This window comes from Leuresthes tenuis, unplaced genomic scaffold, assembly GCF_036924035.1.
Source record: "Leuresthes tenuis unplaced genomic scaffold, fLeuTen1.0.hap1 SCAF_2, whole genome shotgun sequence".
Taxonomy (NCBI): Eukaryota; Metazoa; Chordata; class Actinopteri; order Atheriniformes; family Atherinopsidae; genus Leuresthes; species Leuresthes tenuis.
Genome location: NW_027325356.1, coordinates 35511705 through 35537445, shown reverse-complemented (window position 1 = coordinate 35537445; position 25741 = coordinate 35511705). Strand labels below are relative to the sequence as shown.

The window sequence follows — 25741 nt, the reverse complement described above, 5'->3', positions numbered from 1 at the left end:
GCTGAGTAACTAACTGATTATCTAGCATACAGCTGGATTTTCTGACTTGTATGCCATCTGTAATCGCACAGTTACTTTTTGCATAGTGTTGCAGAGTCTTTGCTTCCAATCATTTCAGCACAAGGCTGTATATGGTACAGGCTTTGCAACTGTCCATTAGAGATAAAGCAGTGGCTCTGGTGCACTGTTTGTGTGAGCTAATGCATGTTTATTTTTATTTTTTTTATTATTTGAAATCCACCCATGTTTTTTTTTTTAGATGTGCTGGGTCCTTTTATGAAACAGAGTCAAGATTGCTTCTGTTAAAAATTCCTCTCAGCTATATGTATGTTTTAATTAATTAATTAGTTAATTCATTTATTTATTTACCAAACCTTCAAATAAAACATGATTTTTTTCTTCCTCACTACACTACTTCTCTTTTGTTGCCTTCATTATCTGGCCCCTAGTGTTGTCGCCTTTAAATGCACAGGACTTGTTGCATGCCTGGGCATTGACCATTGTCATTGTGAGCTGTTGTGTGGCGGAGCCATACTTTTGAACTCCCTCACTTGTCTGGCTGGCTGACCTTATCACATAGTCACTAATATAGGAAAGGCCTGTGGTCCAGACAAAAATCTTCCTTCTCTTCCTTTGGTAAAATGCTCCACTTCCCACAGCTGATTTCCACATCATTTTCTGATCTGTCATTATGGCTTTATTTTCAGCCTTTCTCTCCCTTTGTTGTCTGTATTGTTGATTTGTAATTTATTTCCCTCACTTTCTGTCATCTTGCCTGTCATCTGCCAACAATTTGGCCTTCTTCCCACCTCATTGCTAATCCATGTTCATCCCTAATCTTTCTCCTCTCCACTCTTGTTTCTGCTCTTCCTACTTATCTCCCTGTGTCTGTCTCTCCATCAAATTCTCTGACTTTCCCTTTGTCTCTTACAGTTGCTTGTCACTTTGCCTTACTTCTAATTCTCAAATTGTTTTTGTTGTGTACAGCTTTCCTGCATTATTCTTTTTAAAACATCTGATTTTGGATGCCTCTCTGTTTCAGTGTGCACATTCTCTTTCTTGCAACTCCTGTCATATGATATGCATGTGTGAATTTAAACCGGGATTCAATATGGGGAAAAGGTTGCCCAGTGGGTGGAGTGGGTGCAACCTGCAGGGTGGAAATTTAAAGAGAAAATAGGTGAAGGGACCCGGGTGGGACACCAAAAGAGAAGTCACTGAGTATCTGAGATAATAGTAAAAGACAAAATCATGTAAGTAAAACAAAGGAGAAGAGTTTTGGATGTAACTGATGTAAAATAATGTTCTTTTTGGTCAATTGTCTGGCCTCAGCTGGTAGATTAAAACTAATTGGATCATCCCTGATGAGTAGCAGCCCCTCGCTGTGCAGCTGGAGTGAGCAAAATCAACTCGCAGGTAATTGAGTGAAAGGCGGAAGAGAAAAAAAGGCAACAACAAAAATTTACGCTTACTGCAGATAAAAGGAATGACACTGCTAGGGCTTTGATTTTTTTTTTCATTTATACCTTTATGGGAGGCAGCATAATGAAGGATGTATGTGATACTCATTACAAAGGCACTAAACACCTCATTTAATTTATCTCAAGGTGAAGATGCAGTGAGTTCGTGTCATGAAATCAGCAGAGAAGTTGCACACTAGGTGTTAAGAATCAATTCTGCACAATGCTTTTCATAACTGAGCCCGATTTAAAAGAAAAATAAAGTATTTCATAACGTCACAATAAAAAGTCAAATGGCAGGAGACTGCTTTTGTGAATTAGTTGACGCAGCTCATTGTAAAATGTCAGTTACAGTGAAAAAAGTTAATGAAAGAGTGCAGCAAGTGAGGAGGAGAATGGAGAGATATGAGATGAAAGAGTGCTGATAGACAGACTGGCAGTGAAAGAGATGCAGCAAGAGGGATGACGAAAGCTCGGCTGAACTCAAACCGAGAAGTGAGAGCAGCAAGGAGGGAATTTTGTTTTTGTCAGCCACTTTTGACTTCAGCTTCAACTGACTCCAGATTAAAAGCAAATGTACGAGCTCAAAGGTTAGCGAAATTCACAATGGAGTTTAGTCTTCATTTTGTTCGTGTTAATTATGATCCGAGCTTGAACTGAAAGCTCGGTTTTTCTGGCTATGAGTTAACAGGAAGGAGCCAATAGGGAGTTTTCAAAATGAAACTCAACAGCAAATGCTTTAGTGCAAACTGTGTGTGGGAGTGGAGCTTTGGGGTGGCAGTGGAGAAAATTAGAAACAATAAGCTAGTGGCCATGAACTGTGACAGCGTATTATTATTTTTAATTGAAAACAGCCGACAGAGACATGCTGCAGCATTGACATGCGATGTAATTCCAAGACCTGATCCGAACATATTTTGTGAAGTCACTGCAGGAGCATTGGTTCGTGTTCTGTTAAGCCTATAATGTGACATTTACATGAGTCACATTCTTGTACTAAAAGCTACTGTAGGATAAAGTGAGATGTTACTAGCCACAGCAATACAAGCAGAATCTGTGAGCTTCTTCTGTTGAGGCCCAGTTTTCAGAGCAGCTGTCCACCAAATGAAACATTAGCAGATCCAGCAACTGCACACGTCAAAGTATCCTAGGGCAAGAGAATCAACCCCTTGTTGCTCTCAAATATGTGCGATTTATGCGTTGAGGTTAAAAAGGTGTTGTACAGGTGTGGACTAATCATCTAACATCAAGATGTTGTGTGGTAACTGTTCTGTGTCTACGTGAACTTTTGAAGTTCAACATACTTAATGATGGATTGTCAGTGCTGGTTAAACATGCATTCCTATAATTCCTTACACATGGTGCAAAGCACACAAGCTTTCTTCAACACTTCATTAACTTTTAATTTCCCATTCGAGTAAGTCAGAAAATAGAATGTGATAACTTTTGTCTGATGTTTGGTGACTGTCATCAAAGAAAAAGTAAATCATAACAGCCCTCATTAAAACTACTGTGCAGATGCAATCTTGGAAGTTCGGTCTAATACCGGACTGCCAGTGTGTATACTTAGATATATGACAATTCAGACACTACTTATCTTTTTAATGAATCAGCCTGCTGCAGTGGTTTTAGTGATGTTTCTTGACTACCAGTACCAAATACTGGTGTTCAACAAACCTAAATAAGTGTTCGAATAGCAGCTCGCAAAGCAAAGCAAGTAACTCATTCCTCACTGGTCCTCCACTTCTCTTCCCCCCTCTTTCTCTTCTTTCATCCAGAGCTAATAGATGGAACTCCCACCTTAAAAATCAACCATGGCTCTGGCACAGTGGTGCTACAGTTGCCAGGCAACGTGAATGTGGCAGACAGGCGGTGGCATCGGCTGGACGTCCGCAGCAATAGCAAGGTGGGACACTTCATCCATTTAACACCAGCCACCATTTATTTAGCAAAATAAGTCCCAAGCCTTGTGATACTGTTATATATCTGCAGATGTTTAACAGTTCCATGGATTATTTCTTTTGTTAAATTTTTTTGGCTTTTTAAGACATTAGGAAAACCATTAAAAATGCCTTTGGAATAGACAAAATTATCTGAAACATGTGACTTATTTATGCAGGGAAATAAATTACAAAAGTAACTGTATTTCCTACTTTTTATCAATGAGGTGCCATTGGCTGCTTTTTGGGTTGCAGATATCAATTAAAAGTAGTCTGCACTGATATTCAGTGTGCTGCTGTGCATGATGTGTAATAAGCCAATAAATCACTAACACAACATGGCTGTGGTGCTGCAAAGCATCTATTTGGCTTGATAAGGTTGCAGTTTCAAACTTCCTGAACTTCCTGAGCTCTCAAGCTGTAAGACGGTCATGGATGAATCTTTGTTTGTCAGCTTATGAGAATTGAATGGAAGGTGATATACGTATATATATGTATATATATGTATATACATATATATACACATGTGTGTGTGTGTGTTCGTTTGACCTCAAGGTATGTTGAACAAAACTGAAGTAAGCTCTTTTAGTTCAACTTGATGTCAACATCACGTACATATAACTAATTCATGTCATAGACTCTAAATTTCACCCACTTGGCTCCATCTGATCCTCATTATCTATTTTTATCTCTCTTTCTTTTTCCCCAGGGGGCCAAATAGCGAAGATGGTAGTGATTTAAGATTATAAAACGGTCCGCACTGTACAGTACAAAGGGAGGCAAATGGGCAGAGTGAGACGGATGAATGCAATAGCCCTCCTCTGACATTTTCTGTCTAGGATCATTTTAAGTGAATTAAATTAGATATAAATTAAGCTAATCTTCATTTGACTGAGAACCGCCTGAAGCTTTTTACCTCCAAGGATTCGCACTTAACCACTTCTTTACAGCTTTTTTCATTTCTCAACAATCAACAAGACTCAGTGATCCTATTTTTATAGGCTTTAATATAACCCAGCCCGACAGCTTCAAGCTTCACAGTCTCACTGTGAGCTTAGCACACCTGAAAGCTGTCTCAGTCCTCTTTCTTGCTTATAGCCCAAACTCATCTCATAGACATTCTACTTCAGTGAAAGTAGTGGACTAAATCAGATTTTGTCCACACTTTATAAAAGCATTTACATAGCCAGCACCATCACAGCCTAAAAGTGAATAATTACACTAATTTCTGCATGCCTGGGAATCTGTGAATTAGTAATTGTTTATTATTATTGGGAATTTATTTATTAGCATTTCTTTAACCAGCATATGTTATCATGAAGCTTACTTCATCCCTACCACTGAAATATGTGAATTATTCCTGTTGGCAAAACACATGACAAAGCATGTGTTTTGTTACATATTTTGTATTTGTTGTGTTTCTTTTGAATGGAAGACTAAGACCGCTTCAGCCTCACTCTTACATCAATGCATGTATAAACACAGTGTACATTCTCTCAACATGATAGCAATATTCTAAACTGACTTTTGTTATTACAACAGGAATTATTCTGCATTACTGTGTTATTATTCTAAATCAAATATGATTGTATTCACTTGTCCTGAACTATCTGTCCTGACTGTTTGACATCCTGAGGTCAGAGGTCTTCCTGGAGATTTTAGCAGCCAAAAACCATGAGCACTGTTGTTTTACACTTGTATGGGTGGAATTCAGGAACACTTTTTTTTTTAAAACAAGTATTGTCAAAGTGTACTTCATAAAGAAAGTTTTGGCCATAGTTGATAAGTAAAGCCATCTGAAATTACAGTCTGGAAACTGTTCCATGGAAACTTTTACATGTGATGTTGTTATCTTCAAGTAATGATGATGGTCCTGTCTTATTAGGAGGGAGGTAATGGAATTAATAGCTCTAGTTTATTAGAAATATTTTTTATGACTTTTACAATCATCTTTATTTGTAGACACCAGATGTGCAAATTGACTTGTTTATGTTTGTTGTTTGTGTTACCAGGAGACATAACAGACCGCCTTTAACAAGTACCTAATACAATTAAAGGAAATTTGCTGATAAAAGGAAAGGGATTTAGATGTTGCTCTGTCTATAGTAATAGCAGTACTTATAATAATAGAGAAACATTATGGGGCTTACAAATGAAGGCTTTATATTCTTTGATTATACTAATTCTATACAGCATGACTTTGTTTTTTTTTTCCTCTTAAGGAAGTACGTTTTACCCTGGATCGATGCTCAGGAGCAGCAGTGATGGAAATGGAGGGTCTGGGCAGCTGGCTCACCACTGAGGATCATTCCTCCTGTGAAGTCTCGGGCGTTACACCCAACACTGACAGGTACTGTCCAACATCTGAGAAGGCACATATGGAGCTCATTTTTGAAAGACAAGTGTAATTCTTTATGTTGGGATACGAGTATCTGTACCAGTGTCTTCTTTAATTGGGCCACTTTCATATGTAAGGTGTATAGATTTGATTCAGATATGTATTCATAACCAGGAATGTTTTAGTGTTTTTTTAGGAATGGACATTCTTTCTGTTATCCAGATATGAAACTTCTTAAACACGTTAAGCACAAATTAATTAGATGCTCTAAAATAATAATTGAATAAAAGTAGTTTAGTCCAACTGATAGTTGTTAGCATTTATCAAAATAAGCTTTCAAGGTACAATCAGATCATTTCTGTAGTTCCTGTCTCCAGCTGCAGTCAAATAAGTCTTATCTTGTGTATGTTGTCTTAAAATGTTGTCACGTCTTAATGGGCTGCACAGACAAATGTCTAAGTGCAAGTGTAGCTGACGTTGGTTAGGTTGTCTGTGTGAAGTCTTTTTTCACCACTGATGGAAACCAAATTTCCCCCTGAGGGACAATAAATGTTTGAACTTGAACATAATGTCAGAAAATTCAGAACTAACAAGTACTAAAAGTTGCATTTAAAGAACCATCTGCACCTTATAATGGCAGGCAAAATCATGATCATATATCTGATATATGCTCTTGCAGACATATTCATCAAGAGACCTGCCTGCAGTTTAGATTTGTGCCATGCAGCCAGTGGCATGTAAGTGGTACCAGATCTGAACTTGTATCATTCAGTGCGGTTACATGCGGGCCTTCGGATCGGATTGATGGTTAAATTACAATAAGATTAAGTTATTCAGCTCATGTAGACACCAAGGAGACAATATTATTGTTGTTGTCGCTGTCGTCAGAAAGAAAGAAACAACGCGATGGAGAATGCGCTGTTGTGCATCGTGTTTGTGCCATAACCAGCTCATCACAAATGTAGAGGGACGTAGCTTCATCTTGCTCTTTGTTCGCCATCTTTCTCGAATGCCTTAGTTTTGTTGTTGTTGGTGGTGGTGAAGACGTCAACCGGAAGTGGCTCTATTAGTGATAGTTGAAATGGGTACAGCGCCATTTATCTACTGAGGTATTGCATGCTTTGTGCCAGTGATTTGATTCATTCACCGCCATGTAACAAGGGATAATTTCCCTTGCTCAGATAAGGAGCATAACCCAACTATAGCTATAATCAAGTTAATCTCATCATGTAAACCCACTGACTGTTCTCTTGACTATATATGCACTGGCTCAGCCAATTCAGACATAATGCCGAATCTAAGATGTCATCGGATTATTCGAACGGAGTATGTAGTTAAAAGGCGTTAAAAAGCAATTTTACAAATTCCTTTCAAATAAATGATTACATGATATACAGTCAGGACAAATAAGCTTTAATTGTTGACAATTGTTTGATTTCCTGTGTTGAATGTCATTAAATTGATTAGAATGCAATAGTTATAACTAAAGTAGAAGCTATACAAATTGTTACTAATAGTGTGGTCTTACTGTTCCACTTTTTTAACAATTTCTTACTTTTGGATTCAACTTAAAGTTGTGCCCAAATAACACCATGCATTATTGTACTACGGATCCTAATTTTCATAGGAACCTGTTGTTATTTTTTTGTGTGTTATAGACACCTGAACATGAGTCAAGTGCTCCAGCTTGGTGGTGTGAACGAGGACATACCCTACATCTACCCTCAGCTTCAGCACAAACACTTCACTGGTTGCATCCGCAACCTCATTGTGGACAGTAAGGTAAAAAACTTAATATACAATCTCTCACACACACACACAACCATACATGACCAATAAAGTATTTGGACATCAGCAGGCAAACAAACTCAAACTCACACCTGCACTCCAGCTGATAAATGGATTAATAACACTTTTTGACATTCATAGTGCCTTTGTGCTGTGTAAGAGATGTTTTCAATGCTTTTAACTGCAAACTCAAAGTATCTCAATCTCAAATACTTGCCTTTCCTCTCCTGCTCAGCCTGACTCTCAAACTCTGCTGGTGTGTTGGAGTTAAAAAGTCAAGAATTCCATGTCCAACCATGACAGTCCAAGCCAAACCCCAACTTAACGCAAATCATTTCTGAATGAACAGAGTCCTCTGATATGCAATCCATACCTTATACCAATGCCCTTAGAGAGACACGTGTTTGGTGAAAAATGCATTTTCTTTTGTAATGCAAATACTAAACCTGTGACCCAAGTCATTTTTTTTCCCCATTTCAGTCTGAAACAGTTGAGTCCTGTCTGACATAACTGTTATTTAGACAGGAACCTAAATTCCGCAGGCCGTATAAGGTGTCTCCTTCGAAGTGAGTGTGAGCGTGCATGGTTGTCTCGTTTGTCTCTGTGTGGCCCTGTGATGGACTGACGACCTGTCCAGGGTGTTCCCACCTCTCGCCCAATGACAGCTGGGATAGACTCCAGCCCCCTCCGGGACGCTAAAGTGGAATAAATGGGACTCATTTAAGAACCAATCGTACGAACAGCTTTGTTCTTAAGTTGTGCATACGAGTGACTTAAGACAACTTGCGCATTCACTAATTTTTTGGCCACGGGAACCTTTCAGAGAGAGATTGGAGACAGATCGGGTGTGTGCCCAGTCCTCTGTAAGTCGTGCGCTCCCCTTGGCCATCAAAGCTCTCAGTTTATCACCCATCAAATTCCCATACACCGCTGTCCAACAAGTACAAATTTAGAGGGACCTTCATGCCATGGCTGCACTGCCAAACATAATCGGAGCAATAGACTGCACACATACGCATCAAAGCACTCGTGCCGTTGTGGAGCTCACTGCTGGTGTGCTGAAGGCCAGGTGGATGTGTCTCCATATAGCGGGGAGCAAACTGCTCTATAGCCCAGAGAAGCCTGGCCAGATTATTCTGGCATGCTGCGTTTTGCACGATATTGCCATGAACGAGGGTCTCCCACTACCTGAACCAGCCCCGGCAGACAACATGTCAGTTGACCCCTCTCATGGACCGCCCCATCAAAGTGCCATCATGATGAGGCAACAACTGATTGCACGGCTTTAGTTGCAGTCATCGAGTGCATGGCGAGATGTTCTTTTAAGCCATTTTCATATCAAACCATTTCTTTATTTTCGGTGACATTATGAACTACAGGTGACACGAAATTAACAGCCCTTGTAATTGCTTCCCATTTCTTCGCTTTTGCAGGTCGCATAGTTCCACTGCTAACAGTGCTAAAAATGACAGATTTTCCTTTTTGGATCTCTGAAAGCAGAACTTCAATCTCAGAGCCTGTAAAGTTGTTCTTTTGTGCCTTAATGCCATTCTCATGACTCAACACTTCCTGGCACAGGAGATAGGAAGCATAGCCTTATATTGTATTATTGTGGGCGCAGAGTATGCAAATTTACCATCCTCGTGCTCGTGCACTTAAATATGCACCATGGCATTCATCATTTACGCAGGTCGTTTACACACTTTTCTGAAGTTAAGAGCGTTTGTTGAATCTGAAGTGGCCTGTTTGTACAAGACCTTCATGTGAGAAAAGTGAGAGGCATTTAGAAAAATAATACGAAAATGTTCTTGCATGAGGTATGTATGAATGTATGAGGTGTGGGTTCCCCTGATAATTAACATCTACATGGCTGAAGATTGGAAATGAGATATTTGTGCTCAAAAATATTTTCCCTTGTGTGACCTCTTCCTTTTATGTATATTACTTTTGTTATGTTGTTCACATTTGCTTTGTTTTAGTCTGTATTAGTCTGTTAATCATTCTATTTCACCTTCTATTCATGACGGGTTTAAACTGTACTCCTTGCAGTCTGATTGTGGCATTTTTAAGGACAGATTTATATTTGAAAGAATGTTTTTTTCTGTTATGCTGCAGCAGCTCGAACACTGCAAGATGACTGTTTCAGAAAAGTCTTTCAAATGCTCAAGTGGAGGAATATGAATGAAAGCACGGCACTCACATGTACAATCAGCCCCATATACTTTTTCAACCCTGGAGAGCTTTTACTTTCAAGCTGAGAAACCTATTTTATCAAACAGTTTCTTAATCCAATAAACTTGTGTAAATTTTAAGAAAACAATTTAAGATTTTCTATCCTTGAATGATTTATTGATCCCCACCTCTGCATGAAAAGGGAACTTACCAGACCAAAACTTAGCCAGAAATGAAAGGACTTTATTCACAAAGGCTCTATATCAAAGAGGAATAGGGGTGCATTAATTATTAAATTTAATAACTACACAGGTTTAAGGTTTATAATGACACAGCCACACTTCAAGTTACTCATGCAATGTAGAATTAAACTGAGAAAAAATATTTTGTTGGGTAGAAAAAAATCTTTCAAAATGACGCATGACAAAATGTAAAAGTAATGAGAGAAATTAACAAAAGCAGCAAATACAAAAACAAGGAACGAGGCTAAAGTTTCATAAGACAGGTGGGTTGGGTGACCCACACAGCAGTTCCAGAGCCTTCATTTGAGAGAAATAAACTTTTGGACAGATTTAAGTGCATGAATCACTCTTCATCTCGTAAGCTCTAAGAAAAGAGAAAAATAAAATAAAACATTCCTCCAACAAGAATAAAAGTTCATGTGGTGGTTTAACTGAGTGCAAAAAATACATTAAAAAAGTGACAAGATGAGCACAACAAGTTTCAAAATATTTAGAAATGGTGAGTAGCAAACTGTCATCTTAAATCGCATAAGAACAGGACCAGTGCTTCACCTGTGGAAAAGAGACGAGTTAAAACAGTTCAGACTTATTTTTGTATTTAACTCTACTGCAGTGATGCTCTGAAACAATCTTAGCAGCCATGATACAAACTCTCCTGCTATTTCAGGATTTCATGCAAGAGACAGTTTGGGAACCCATCTTGTATCATTTTAAGTTGTGTTGTGTTTTCATTTGCTGTTTTCTTTGGTTTAGGTAGCAAAACGTGTTGACACGGTTTAGGAAAATAGCATTTGAGTTTAGAGACCCTATCACACAGATAATGATCAATTATTTAGCATTTCCAGACTGTTGAGTGGCAGGTTGTGTTGGATGACAAAGAGTGGTGTGGTTAAAAGCAGAGTATACATCATGGACGAGTTCCTATTCAAGTTTCTTTGCTTTGCAGTTTGGCCAAAAGAAACTAGTCTTGGAAAATGCAGACAAACAGAGTTTTGTTAACCATACAAGACATAAACATTTTTCTTATTTTTGTATTTAACTCTACTGCAGTGATGCTCTGAAACAATCTTAGCAGCCATGATACAAACTCTCCTGCTATTTCAGGATTTCATGCAAGAGACAGTTTGGGAACCCATCTTGTATCATTTTAAGTTGTGTTGTGTTTTCATTTGCTGTTTTCTTTGGTTTAGGTAGCAAAACGTGTTGACACGGTTTAGGAAAATAGCATTTGAGTTTAGAGACCCTATCACACAGATAATGATCAATTATTTAGCATTTCCAGACTGTTGAGTGGCAGGTTGTGTTGGATGACAAAGAGTGGTGTGGTTAAAAGCAGAGTATACATCATGGACGAGTTCCTATTCAAGTTTCTTTGCTTTGCAGTTTGGCCAAAAGAAACTAGTCTTGGAAAATGCAGACGAACAGAGTTTTGTTAACCATACAAGACATAAACATTTAGTACATCAGGGTTGCTGAATTACTTGATGACAGCTTGTCAAAAGAGAAGTTAGTAATGTGTGTTATTATCACGATCCTACTACCAATTAATTCTTCTTCCGAATGAGGTCAGTATCCACTTACACAGGTTCATTACTGAGCATTTGTCACTCATGTTGTGTACCATACACATACACACATACTTTTTGTGAAACATTCAACAATTCAAATTTTCAGTGTGCTAACTATCTATTTAAACTAATACATTTAGCAGTCTGCGGTTTACTTTAAATGAAATCCTATTGTTTATGTACAATGACAACATCCACACCAATGATACAAATGTGTTCAACATTTTCAGTTGACTGTGATTTCCATAACTGTACCATCACAGCAGGCCTTTGTAAAGCTGCACTGGGATGTTACATCTCAAGAGTGATGGCACAAACAAAGGATATACGTTTGTCATCCTGCAGTGCTGAAGGCTTGGAGTTAGTGAGATTTACCTCGGGTAGAGATGTAACGAGAGGCTACACAAACACTGTGTATTAATGAGAGATCTACATGATGTGTGTGGGCGGACATGAGGATAATAAATCTCCAAAAAGCAAGCAACAGTGGGTGTACTGATGATTAATAATGTTGATGGACATGTTCCGGCATTGTATGATTTTTTTTTTCCCTCGCATTTCTTTTGGAAGTGGTGTTTTTTTTTTTTCACTGAATGTATTAATGTTTCACTTCCATTGCCATAGCAACATCCCCTGTTTCAGTTGGGATGTGACTGTCAATGAAGTGGTAAAGGTACTTGCCTCTAATATTTGCATGTGGTTGTCTTTCAATCATGCATAACGGCGGTACCATGTTGGCTCCATTAGAGGTGAAGAGAGGAAGCTGGTTTCAGCTAAAGAGGGGGAATAAGGATGTGTCCATGTATTTTTTTTTCCTCCAATTTTATCATCATATTTCTATTCTGGAGTTTGGTCTGACATTCACTGTTGTTATTCAGTCAGTCCGTCCTTGTTATGTCATTATTCTGCTAAACTTCTGCTCCAAGTTTTCCTGTCAAAACACACACTCCGCTGTTAGTGTGGAGGTTTGCACTTACAGCAGTTGGGTTAATGGCTTTTTGAGTGCGTGTAGCTTTTAGTTTAATTTGCAATGTTTCTCAGCAAGATGTTTGAAGTTATACAATATTCTAGACAATGGTTAAAAAGACACGATGTGCAAGTAAAACCTGAATCAGAACATTGTACACAGGTGGGCTGAATGTACTGTACATAAATTTTCTATGTTAAATAAAGTTAATATTTGTTTAATTTTTTTTATTAATTTGAGCTATTAATATCAAAATTAGTAGTCTGATTAAACAAACAACCCCTACTTTAGAAAATGAAAAAGAAAGAAATATCCCTTAAATTACGCAGTTGTTTTCAAAATGACCTGCACACATTATGAGGCATCAACTCTGCCAACAACATCATAACGCTTTGCAGGAAAAGGAAAATACTGAATTAGTATTTCAGGAGAGCAGCTGATAGTTATTGAATGGGAGTCTTTTGGAGTACCGGATCTTTGTAGCCAGCACCTTGCAGTTCATTGGAACGGTGCTTTAGGACACTTAAACACACAAAGTCCAGTTTCATCCAGACACTGTCAGACTAAATTATTATAACAAAGGCCTTTTTCACAACATGAAAATGTCAACGTGCACAGAGCCTAACTTCAGGACTTCGGGGCCTACACAAAAACAGCTCTGCTGATTCAGGCTAGCCAAGCACCATGAAACATCTTAATAAATGTTTTTTGTGTGTTTGCTTGTTTTTTGTCAGTCAACTGTATTGATTTGGCAGTCGAAATATCTACTCCTTTGATAATATAGATGGATTTCTTTACGTTGCTCCTCAGTCGAGTTCTACACAGTTGAGACATTTCCGGTGAATCTTCACTCGGGCGCACAGCACCCTCAGCCGCAGGCTTGTGTTTCTTTTTCCTTTTTCTATGTGGGCGGTGACATGTTTATACCCAGCACCTGACATTAATCTTGGCATGTAGCAGGCAGCCTACAGTGTGTCTGCCTGAGAGAGAGACACTCTTCTGAGCTCAAGTCACAGTTTAATTTGTGTGGTAGCAAGTGGACTTCTGCACCCAAGTGTTTTGGTCAGATGTAAACATTGCAGAGATACATAAATACTGTAAATCAGCTGCACGCACAGCAACATCTCTCTGTTGTCGGTTGCATATGTTTTGGTTTCCCTCCTTAGCGCTAAATAAGATTACAACAAAATGAACAGCATTAAAAAGATCAGCAACCAATAGGATACATCTTTGCTGGAGGTCGAAGCCAATCAACAGCTCACTGATTACATTACTCACAGTCAGCTTTTACAATCTTTTGCACTCCAGCATCTTCTCTGTAGCACCAACAGAGCTCTATGTGTTTTGGATTGGTTGAGAAGATTTTCTGCATTTTTGTGTCTTTTCTTGCAGTTATTTGTGAGGGACAGATGTTAAGTATTCATAGCTTCCTCATCTTTCAGCTCACTGTGCTGTTGGTCATGCTGCTTTTCCATCAGAGGACGAGTTCAGTGTTTAACTTCACCACTTTCTTTGTGAGAAGAAGAGAAGGCCCTGAGCTCATGTCCTTCAGCACATTTTAATGTTTGATTAAAGCAGAAATAAATATAGATTTGTGACATCACAGAAAAAAATGTTGTGAAACAGTTAGCCAAACATGAGTGATTGGAGTCCCGAAATTAGGTTTTAAAATCATAAGAAAATGAGTTGTGCTCTTTGCTCTGAGAAGTTGAGTGCGTCTGTTTGGGATTCTGATCTCAGACCATCCTACATACACTGCACTAACAGGGCAAACAGAGCTGATATTGTTTAGTTGAATCAAACTTCTTAGATGCAAAATCAAAAGCATGCAGAACAGTCTGAGGTTTGCTGTACTCAGAGGCACAGGCATCAGCAAAGCAGTGGAGCAGTCTGTGATGTTAATTAGTCTGTGTGAGTGGAAGAATGTCTACCCTTGGTCAGGATGTACAATGATGGGGTTATTTTTTCTAATCTTCTAGCAAGGGCTTTACAGATTATTTTTAGGTCTACATTTAGTAGGGATATTGAGCATTAGCTGGATGGGAGTACAAGGTCTTTGCCAGGCTTCAAAAGTGGGCGGATGTTCACAGAGTTCATGTTTGGAGATAATGCATTATTCTCCTCAGTTTGCAATATCATTTTATAAAATGTTGGAGCCAATCTAGACCAAAATTCTTTTAAGAATTCTGCTGAAAAACTATCTAACCTTCATGGAGTTCTCCTGTTGAGAGAGATGACACTTTTTTTGATCATTCCAGTTAGCTTTACTTATACTGTTTAGAATGTGTTCATTTGGGGAGACATCGTAGGCGTGATTTAATTTTTATTTCTAATTCTGATACCTTGGAATTCTCTTTCTTTTTCCAATGTGAAGAAAAAGAGATTATTTTGTCTCGCGTCACTGCTTTTCCTATTTCCCAAAGAACACTTGCAATTCCTGGTAGGTCCTTATTTTCCAAATATCTAGTCCATTATTTTTTAAAGAAATGAACAAAATCATACATCCATCCATTTTCTATACCCTCTTAATCGGGTCGGGTCGCGCGGGGGGGGTGGCTGGAGCCTATCCCAGCGGTCATCGGGCGAGAAGCAGGGTACACCCTGGACAGGTCGCCAGTCCATCACAGGGCTAATAAAATCATGATCTTTAAATTAATTTCCAATTTCTAGATGGTGGTGTCGCCAATGATAAAAACTGGTACGTGAACACTGATAGTGATGGGATGGATTTCTGTTTCTGGGATATTGTTGAATATGAGTGGTGTGCTGGTGAGAAAAAGGTGTATTCCCTGAGAGCGGGGTGCTGCGAGCGCATCACAAAGACCAAAATTATTTGTATATTGTTTAACAATATTTGTGGACTGACAATTCCTAAGACTGTCTGTGGTACTGAGCCTGTCCAGTCCAGAGTACAGCACCAGGTTGAAGTCCCTTCCAATGACGAGTGTGTTATCCAGCTGATATGAGAGTGAAGTGAAAAAAAAGAGGGGACGTCAACATTTGGACCATATATATTGTCAATGCAAAACTTCATGTCTTGAACAGATGAATTAACTATCATAAATCTACCTGCAGGTTCTATAATTGTGCTGTTTTCAGTGAAATTGACTTTCCTGTTCATTAGAAAGGCTGTGCCTCTTTGTCTGGAGTTGTAACAGGTTGAGTACACACGAGGAAGCTGTGCTGTGGCAAGTACAGCTGCCTGTGATAAATGAGTCTCTTGTAATAAGACAATGCCTTGCTGTAGTTCTTTTAATCAAATGAAAAATTTTTATCTCTTCTCCCTGGAACCAGCTCCACGTACATTCTATGTAACAAACCTTATTGTGCTCATGGTCAGATTTGTGGCGTGAGTGTTGGATGCTTGTGTCCTTGTGCGTGCTTGTGTGTGTGAGTATGTGTGTAATAAAGTGTGTGCTGGTGTGTGTAGATGTATTATAGGTGTGTTGTGTTTAGATGTGCCATGCAGGTCTTTACAGGTGCTGTGTATGTTTATATTAATATCATGAAAGGACGCAAAGATGCAGCTAGTTGGGGTGACGTGAAAGGAAAGAAAACAAAAAGAACAGAAAGGATAAATGAACACAAAGAAGACATATAAACCCATAAAAAAACCTAGTGACTGTGCATCACTTGAGGTTACGAGACAGGCAGGGACGTTAATATTCTTGCTTAACAATTGGGTTGGTGAATTAAGTGCATATACTCATCTCCAACAGTGAGAAAACAGAAGTAGTTTACAGCATCGACTGGTCTGAAGTTAATGCACTGTACTAGGGCTTTGTCTAACGTAGCAGCGTTAGTAGCAGAGTAGGCCTTTGTGTGCTTTAAATACTCACTTCACTGCACCACGGATCTCTGACTTCAGCCCACCCTAAAAATCCTGAACAGACAATTGATGAAAAATTTCAGAATTCCAACATCTTAGTTATCGGTCTTTTAACGTCTTTCAACCAACAAATGAGCAAATCTCTGAATTTGCTTCTACTGACTTTAAAGTTTTTTCTTTGTCAGTTTTATTCATTTTCTGTCATTTTTTCTCTGCTTAACTTCTTTTGAGAACTGAGTTCCCCTCTGGCTCCTGTGTCTTCCTCAGTCCCCTTTTCTCTGCTGTCATGGTGACTTGTTGTCACCTTCTTGTGTCACTCACTTTTTGTGAGTGTCACTATAATTGACACCCCCTATGCATTTTTCTTTGATTTTTTAATGTAATACTCCTACCCCTTGTGTTCATATGTTTTTGCTCCAATCTGTTCCTCTTTCTTCTCTCTGTTCCTTATGATATACTCCTGTGTCCCCATTTCCCCTTCCACCACCTTTTTCTTTGCTCTCATTTTCACTGTATTTACTATGCCGTCATCTCCTCACCTCTATCTTTTCCATTCAGCTGTATGATTTGGGCTCCCCGGCTGACTCGCAGTCAAGCTCTCCAGGCTGCCTGACCACAGATAGCAGCTGTGTAAACATGGGCTATCCATCCTGCGGCCACCGGGGTCGCTGTCATGGTGAGTGGGGCTCCTTCAGCTGCCAGTGTGTGCCCGGATACACAGGACACCAATGTGAGGAAGGTAAGACAGACCTTTTTTTTTTATCTTATGCATTAATGGTTGCGGCTGAGAATACCACCACCAACAAAAGAAAGTTACCCATGTTGTCTGTGACACATGAAAGCTTGTGAAACTATAGCAAAACTGTCAGCAGCTGGACTAAAAAAAAAAAGCATGTTTGTAGTAAAAGAAACTGTCTTAGTTACAATTAAGAGCATGCAGGGATAGTTTAAATATATCCATCTGTTTACATCAATTAACATGTATTTGCACGTGTTATATTGTATATAGTGTCAGGAATGCAAATTACCTATCTAGTTTAGATCCTGAGCTTTAGGTGAACAAGCTGATCAAGAATATACAGATAAGGCACACCAAGCCTCTATTAATAAGCCATGCAAATTTCGGTGTGGTTGCGAACTAAAAATTTATTTTCTACAGACAGAGATGCAGATGTGCTCTTTGGCTCAGATAAAAATGAATAAATCATATATCATACTTTTATAAATCATCTCCCCTATGAGGGTCATAGAATTTCACTCTTATTATTGTCTTTTTTATGGTTCAGGATCAAACAGCAAGTGAGAAAGTGTCACTATCCCTTGAAATGCTTCCAGTTCACAGTAATTTAGTTGTGCACACAAGGGCTGTAAATAAGTGATTGCACGTGTGGCATGCTGATGGAAAGCTGAAACTCTTGGGATTGAGATTAGTTGATCCAAAGAATTTTAACATACATTGAGCACAGCAGATACAGTAAAATCAATGCCAACATCAATCAAAATGAAAATGATGATATTGAGGCAACTCACCTATAAAGCCTCCAGGTAATCTCTTATCAATATTCTACACTTGCCCTTACAGTCTAGTTCAGAAAAAGTCTTAGCCTCCCAAAACTTATTTTTTCAACATATTCCCAAATAAGCCAGCAGCTGTGTCTCAACTTTGATGTACTCTCTGCTATAAGTGTGGTTGGCGTGTAAAGATTCTTGGTACAGTGATTTCAAAACACAGCCAGCCCTCTGAGCTATTTATTGACACCTCACTTGGGACAGAACAAGCTCCACAGGCAACAGAATCCCATGGCATGAGAAAGAACATGGTCCTCTTCTGCCATGTATATACTAAGCCAGTAAATGAGCTTGTTAAAGACTGATGCATCAAATAGCCAATGAAATTCTGAAAATGAGGATATGCTATTTGTATGGGCAACTTTAAATGTCCAATGATGAAAGGTCCATTGTAAGACAAAATGGATGCACCCACTTTTGTGTGCATCCTGTTTACCTTCATGCTTAAAAAGTATAAAGTGCACCCTGGATTTTTTTTATGTTAAAATTTGGCAAAAAGCACAGTAGAACTAAATCTACACTTGAAGATGTATTGGAGAAGTGCAGTCGTCTGGACAGTGACAGTGACAAGAGTTTTCTGTGGACAGTGTGGAACTGTTCTTGGAGAGTGCCTGTACATACCTTTTGAAAAATCTGTGTTAAATATTAATTTTGCTGTGCTATTGAAATAAATTTTTGACTAGGATTTGGTGAGGCATCCAGCTCCGGTCTGTTTGTGTTTCCCAGCTTACAACTCAAATCTTTAATGTTGTTTCAGATACAGCGGGCACAAATCTGTTGTGAACATGCTCACAAACCTCGATGATGACAACTTCTCATTTTAATTATCATCAAACTTAAACTGTAAGGGAGAGAAAAACAGGGGTGGACTGCACACAGAACTTAATAACCAAGGTCAATTATTTCTCATACACACCACTGCTCCTCCTTTTCTGACATTAAAAGCAAACAATGCCGTCAGCTTTAAGACATACTGTATGCAGATGTTGCATGCAGATTTTCTTTTAAAATTAATATACAGGTCTTGTGCCTTTCCCTTTAAGGCTTCTTGATCATTGAGGTCCAATTTGTGTGCTGCTCAGAAAGCAGCATGCAGGCTTTTGGCAGTGCCCATATTAAGTATCCTTATGGCCTGGAGAGGAACAGCTCCTTGTGTGCTTGTCTGTGTTGGCCGTATGGCTGTGGAGGCGTTTGCCTGACTGCAGCTGTTGGAGGAGACTGTTAGCCTGAGATGGGATCTTTAATGATTGTGGTCCTGCACTGCCTATCACACACATCCTCCAGTTGGAAGAGTGTACCTTAAGTGATGCTTTCTGCTGACCGCAGCACACTGTGCCAGGCTTTACAGTCCTGTTTGGTACCTGCCTCACTCCTATTAATTGACAGGACTTTCACAAATGCACTAGTATGTTCTACAAGCATAGAGAGTGCAACGTTATCACTAATCAGTACTGGGTTATTATCTTGAGCAAAAATCTTTTTTTTTCTTCTCAGCCCTTTTTCTAACAGTCTGAACAGCTATAACACTAACAGGGGGCACATAGGCAAACTTTCAGTGAATAATTAAATGGATGAAATGATGAATAAATGAATGAACAAACTGTAATGAATCACTCTTTCTATTCATGAGATGGCTTGTTTCATAGAGCAGCAGATTCTGGAGCAATGACCAAGCAGGGTCACATGGCTGATTTTGGCAACCAATCAGACAATCTCAGAAAGAAGAGAAAGTACTGTGCCCTGTGGCACTTACTGATTTTATGTATTTCATTTCTTACTAAGAACCCTCTGAACAAACATATGTGTTAAGACAAAAGAATGGAGAAAAGTAGTTTTCTTTGTTTTAGCTAAACTCTTACCACTAGAATTAAAAACTAAGGCTTTACAGAACTATGCAAAAGCCATCACATTTTCAGACATATTATTGGCTGAAAGTTTAGCCTAAACCACGTCTGCGAATCAAAACTCGGAAAACTGCCAGAAACAGATGAAGAGGTATATAATATGATATACCAACTCATAAATTCAGGAAACGCATCTAAATTTTTGCTATTTTTGATGCAACGTCTTGCAACACCATCCTCTGTCTCCTTGGCGATGAGATGTCCGACGTAGAAGAAAGAGAGAGAAAACTTGGATACCGCTGGCCATCAACCTGGTGTGTTCAGAGCTGACTAACAGGGCTAGAGCCAAGACAAAAGTAGGGTCTATCATTTCTTCCATCCTTCAGACAGTACGGTGGTATCAAGCAACGCAAAATGATAAATTACGTCAATGTCATTAGCCTTCAAAGCCTAAATAGTGACTAAAATTAAGACCCAATTTAGCAATTCCGGTACATTAATCCATTCTCTTGCCCATTACCCAAGCCATAAGTTCTTCCCTATACTTCCATGCATAGTCCATAGGCAATTAAGTTTTTACCACACACTTCTCCTTTTTGTATTTTAAGGTTCATGTTTTTGGTTACATATTTCAAGAAATAGTTAATAGATAGTTAGCAGGTCATTATTGTTTCTTTATGTAACTTTGGTCAATTCAAATGAGAACTCTTGAGTAGCTCTGTGAGACTGATTAGAATGAATTACAATCCGTCTGTGGAAGGATGGTGCTTATGAGGTTTCTATAACTGAATAGTGACTTTGCTACACTCACCACACTTGTCTTTTTCTGAACAACCTATTTATGAATAGGAAGAACTGTGAAATTTACTGTATTAATGATTTTATATTCAATTCATATATGAAATTCTATGTAAACAGCCCTTTGTCTTTGATGAACAGGTAAAATACAAGATACAAGGCCATGGACAATCATCAGCATACTCAATACCAACAAGAAAGCAGATTATTAAAATGACTTTGACAAAGTTGACTAGTTTCTACTTGAAGGCAAAATTACAGAATGGAGGAAAGACAAAGAGGTGTGTGATCTACTGATGAAAGAATCCCCCCCCCCCCCCCCCCCCCCTGCATATGGTGTGAGTTGGAATAAAAGCTTTGACAACATTTTAGGGTTTGCTTGGTTATTCTGCCTGGCATACAGAAAAAACAGCTCCTGGGAACAAGATTCTAAGGAAGAAGAAGCATAACCCAAGCTACACCAATACATATTCTATCTTGTCTATTGTCTATGTCCTGCTATCTGCATTACAGGGAGGAAGGGGGAGAGTGTTTTATTTCTTATCATTCTCAGACTTAACACTGTTACTCCAACATATATGTGTGTGTTTGCTTGTATGTAACAGAAGTCCCTGAGTATTCCTTTGATGGCCACAGTCACGTACATTATCAGTTGACCGCCTTACTGCCTGCCCGAAGAACGTGGATCCAAGTCCTGGTTCGAACCCGTAAACACAGCAGCATCATCTTCAGTCTGGTCTCAAGGGAGCAGACTGAATACCTGCGATTAGAGGTAAGTGTGCTATGGGAGTATTTGTGTGTTCATGGATCCTTTTCCAACTTCTTCATAGCAGAATGTGATTCTGGTTATGGCTTGGTCTGTAGAGTACAAATTTGTCTTTTAGTGCAGTTTTCAGTATGATTTTCCATCCTAAGAAGATCGAGGTCAGCGGCTTTGTCTATAAGCTGTTCTTAGCTGCACCAATGAGCACATTTAGGCCAGTGTATCTTGACCAAGGACATTTGTGAAATCTGTAGTCATGTTGGAACACGTGCATATCTCATAGATCTTCCAAACCTTCATGTTAGAGACTGCTCCTCCCTCAGATTGTTCCCATGGGTCAGATGCTCAAGCCACACATACAACCAAAACCTACTTTTGAAGAATATGTGACCGCCCTAGTGGTGGCGAGAGGAACTGCATGTTCCGTGTGTAAGTATGGAGGTGGAAAAGGGGATAGTAGTTGTTTATGCACCACTGATACGTCTCTGAGACATCAAAGGTGGTTGTCACAGAGCTGTTTTTTTGTGTATATGCTAGCCTACACAGTGGAACACACCACTCTTACCAATCACATTGTTGTCACTTAGCTGATTTAGTGACGCAGGCTTGCTGTGTTTCAGCACGCACTGAAGCGGCTCTGACTTCCCTTTGTTTGGTGTCTATGAATTACTAAAGTGGAACAGCAGTGGCTTAACAAGAACAACTTTTTTTCTAGATAAGGCATGACAGCTGGGATAAAACAGGTAGTGAGTAGGGAAGAAAGCAGGATCAGCAGAAAAAGAGAATAAAATGAACCAGGTGAGGAGGTGGACAGAAAGATGGTTATAATGCAAAGGCAGCTTGTGTTTCTGCTGGATTCGCAGCACTGAACGTCACACTGTTTTCATATAGGTGAGCAGCATATTGAAATAATGTTATAATTTCTATGAATTGATAGAGGCCACTGTTCATTAAATTTAGTTTTGTGAATGTTGATAGAAAGAAGGGTACAATGCAAACAGGAGAAGAGAGGGAGAGTGGGCACTTGATGAACTGTCAGGGAGTTCCAGAGATGATACTAAGCGAGCAGTTTGTATCGAGCGCAGGACACCCTACTATAATGTTAGTTATCAGAATATATGTATTCATGTTTTTCGTTGACATTTGAAGGCTACATTTTAACCTTTACCGGACGTTTCAGCAACTGTATGGCAGTTGTAAAGGTAATGGAGAAGTTCATATCGCACATGTCATACCTGTAGCAGGACTTTATGATAAGAAGATATGATTTTAGTTTTGGGGGAGGCATGTGTCCCAGTAGGGTTTTACGTCTTGCCATATTCTTTCATTCTACGTTGCAAGCTTCAAATGGACAATATGCTGCTGACTAGAGCTTTAGAGAGAACACACAAACTTTAGACGGTGTTACATGGAAAAGCAGCCCTGTGTGGGGATACACCATGAAGTGATCATGTGTACTTTTCACTACTTGAAGTAATGAGCACTCATCTGTATTTCAGCAAAAATAGAGTAACCTTGATTTGTCCCTCTTGCCTAGCATTTTTGAAAGACATCATCCCTGTAAAAATTCCATTGAAGTATTTTATTTTCCTTTTATACAAAGTCATTGCCTCTATCTGTATAGTAATGGGACATTTTATATAGTAAGCTGAATACAAAAATGAACTAAAATTAGTAAAATTATCTGACATAAGAAAAACCTCTGAGACTGAGATTGAAGCTAGACTGTCAAATGTGAGAAGAGAAATATATATTTTGATTTTTATGTAAATTCTACTCTGTATTAGCTGTAACAAGTCACTAAAAAGGCAGCCACTTGCTGCAGTGGCTGTTGTACAGCCAATGTAAAAATATACTGCACTCCTCTTTCAATGGCTTTACAGTTTACAAAACATCATCAAACCTTCACTCAACAATATTAGTTTTTCAATGTGTTTTTGTCACAATATGAGAGATGCACAATGAACTGTTTTCCTCTACTAAGTCTGTTTCATACATTCATGCAAATGGACTCTCCGAAAAGTTAACAATGCACAGGTTCAGTGATGATGCCACCCACAGGTTGAGACCTGATTGGTTGAAAGTTAGCTTAAGGCAATGAGCCACGAGGGGCTGACAGCAGTCAATTTCACAACAAAGAGGATGAAGAGCCAAAAACTATATTTCTGCAGCTGAGCGAAGCTAAATGAACAACACCAGCGCTAACACAACCAAGAGCAGCTCGCAGCTCGGATTTTTCCACATATTTATCAGACAGCCCCCAAGTGGCAGCAAAATGCGAGACACTATCGAAGAACAGACAAATATATATGTTCAGTCCTTCGGGCTTTTCGTCAGAACAGACTCTTCAGGTTTATCAAACAAAACCTTTTTAAGCATCCTTGAAACATTTATTTTGGTAACAGACATGCATCATAAAATGATACAGTCATATCATTTCATTACACTGCCACCTGATAATTGAAAAACAAATTGTCATAACATAGACCACACCCACTCAATATAAATGCAAATGAGAATAGTTGTGGTTTTGAAAGGATTTCTGAGAGTAAATCTGCACTCTGTTGGAAACCAAGTTGAAAACAGTCTCTCCTAAATAGTGTATTAGCAGTGACAACAACTTAGACTGATGTTAAAATCATCAAGATAGAAGACATTAAAAATATTGTTTTTGTATCTGTCTCCAACTCAGTACTGCTCACACTCAAATTGCTCTCTCATATTTGCCAGTCTCCACATATTGCTTTGATTTGACTTGTTTTCTAGATCATACCATACCTCTCCCATGCTTTCTCAAGCTGGTTCCTGTTTGACACCCCACGCTGTGACCGCATGCATTGATCTTGCTTCATTGTCTGAACAGATGTAGATTACAGTATCTTTGCCACAGCTGCCATTACAGGGCAACGTCTCCTACGATCCCCATCTGTCACCCATCCGTCTCTTCTCTCTGTTCATCTATTTCTGCACTCCCTCCTAAATATTATACTGTTACCTCAGCACAGCCACATGGGGAGCAGGTTCACTTCATTTATCCATCATGCAAAGTGCACTTATTCCTCAGTGCAGACATCATGGAAGTATGTGTAATCCTGTGAAATAGCTACCCTGCAGTGAAATATAAGAGTTTCTGGCTTGGTCTTTGCGAGAGATGTAGGCATTGCTGTGAGGATGATGTTTTTCTCTGTAATAGTTCTGTTTGATTTTCATCAGAATAAGGAATTAATGTGAGTTATTCTTGGCTAGATACACACTCAGTATGCAAGGAGTTCTTTGTTTCATCTGTTTGTTTATGGCTAATGGTTGAATAAAGCATTTAACTATAATTACTTTTTTTTCCCTTCTGAGCCCACCCACCTCCCTTCCCTGAAATCTTCTAGCAAGAATTTATATCTTAGAAAAAGAATGTATATCCTCTTAGAGTGCAGGAACATATCCACTGTATGATATTCCAACTGAAGTAACTCTAAACCCTTATTTTTTACACCATTCAGTTGAAAGTCACAGTCGTCATCTGTGAATAGGCAATGTGTTCACTCACATTATAGGAAGTGTACTTACTGTATGCATGTGATAGATTATATTGCAACCCTATTGTGGCTTAAGTATGATATGTGGAGTAGGAGTTGGATCTCATATTTGACATCATTCCATGCCGAAGATGTTGCATTCATGTCACTAGCCATGTACTTATCTTGCAGTTGGTGTTTTTTATTAATCAGTCTCAATTGATGTATATAACAAAATGAATAGAATTTGATGATTACTGTCAGAGAGACAGCATTACATTAGACATTTATGTGAAAAGAAATGTGATCTTCACACTGAACAATCACACATGATGACTAAAATTCATGGGACTCCACATACTTGAACAAAGTTAATCCACATAATTTGAGACAATTTTAGTCATTCACATAGATTACTCCCATATCCATTATTTATCTTAAATTATGGTAGCCGATGGTTTTCTAAGAGTTGTCAAGGTACAAACAGGTACTGAAATTAAACAAATCCTTTGCATGCTCTCACACATTTTGTAAAATTTGTTTGCCCTGGTATAACCAAGCAGGATTGATCTCTACAATCTTGTTACTTCACAGGGAGAGGAACCATTTTATATATATTAATATTTACCATATTTATTGTGGTAAATGTATGGTCACTGGTCACTTTATTGTACTAATATGTGGTGCAATGAAATAAAACGGCTTTGTTAAACGTATGTTTTTTTAAAGTTTTTTTTTTTTTTTCATTTTACCATTGTGTATGAGACTGCACTGTGGTGTGGTGGTTAGCACTGGGACCCCACAGCAAGAAGGTTAATTGTTCAAATCTCGGCTGGGACCTTTCTGTGGAGTAGACATACTTTTCCTGTGCTTGTCTTAGTTCTCTCAGGGTATATCTGCTTCCTCCCACTGTCCAAAAACATGTATAATAAGTTAAGTGGTGTTACTGAATTG

General features: G+C 38.8%; 1 protein-coding gene across 1 annotated transcript in view; it reads left to right on the top strand.

The window, feature by feature from the left end:
- Window positions 1-25741, top strand: part of LOC140302177 (neural-cadherin-like) — a 216499-nt gene that overhangs the window by 148966 nt on the left and 41792 nt on the right. The window contains exons 27-31 of the mRNA XM_072380982.1: window positions 3239-3366; window positions 5623-5750; window positions 7397-7520; window positions 16863-17043; window positions 21121-21287. Coding sequence (XP_072237083.1) covers window positions 3239-3366; window positions 5623-5750; window positions 7397-7520; window positions 16863-17043; window positions 21121-21287 — 728 coding nt within the window. The remainder of the gene's footprint in view (window positions 1-3238; window positions 3367-5622; window positions 5751-7396; window positions 7521-16862; window positions 17044-21120; window positions 21288-25741) is intronic.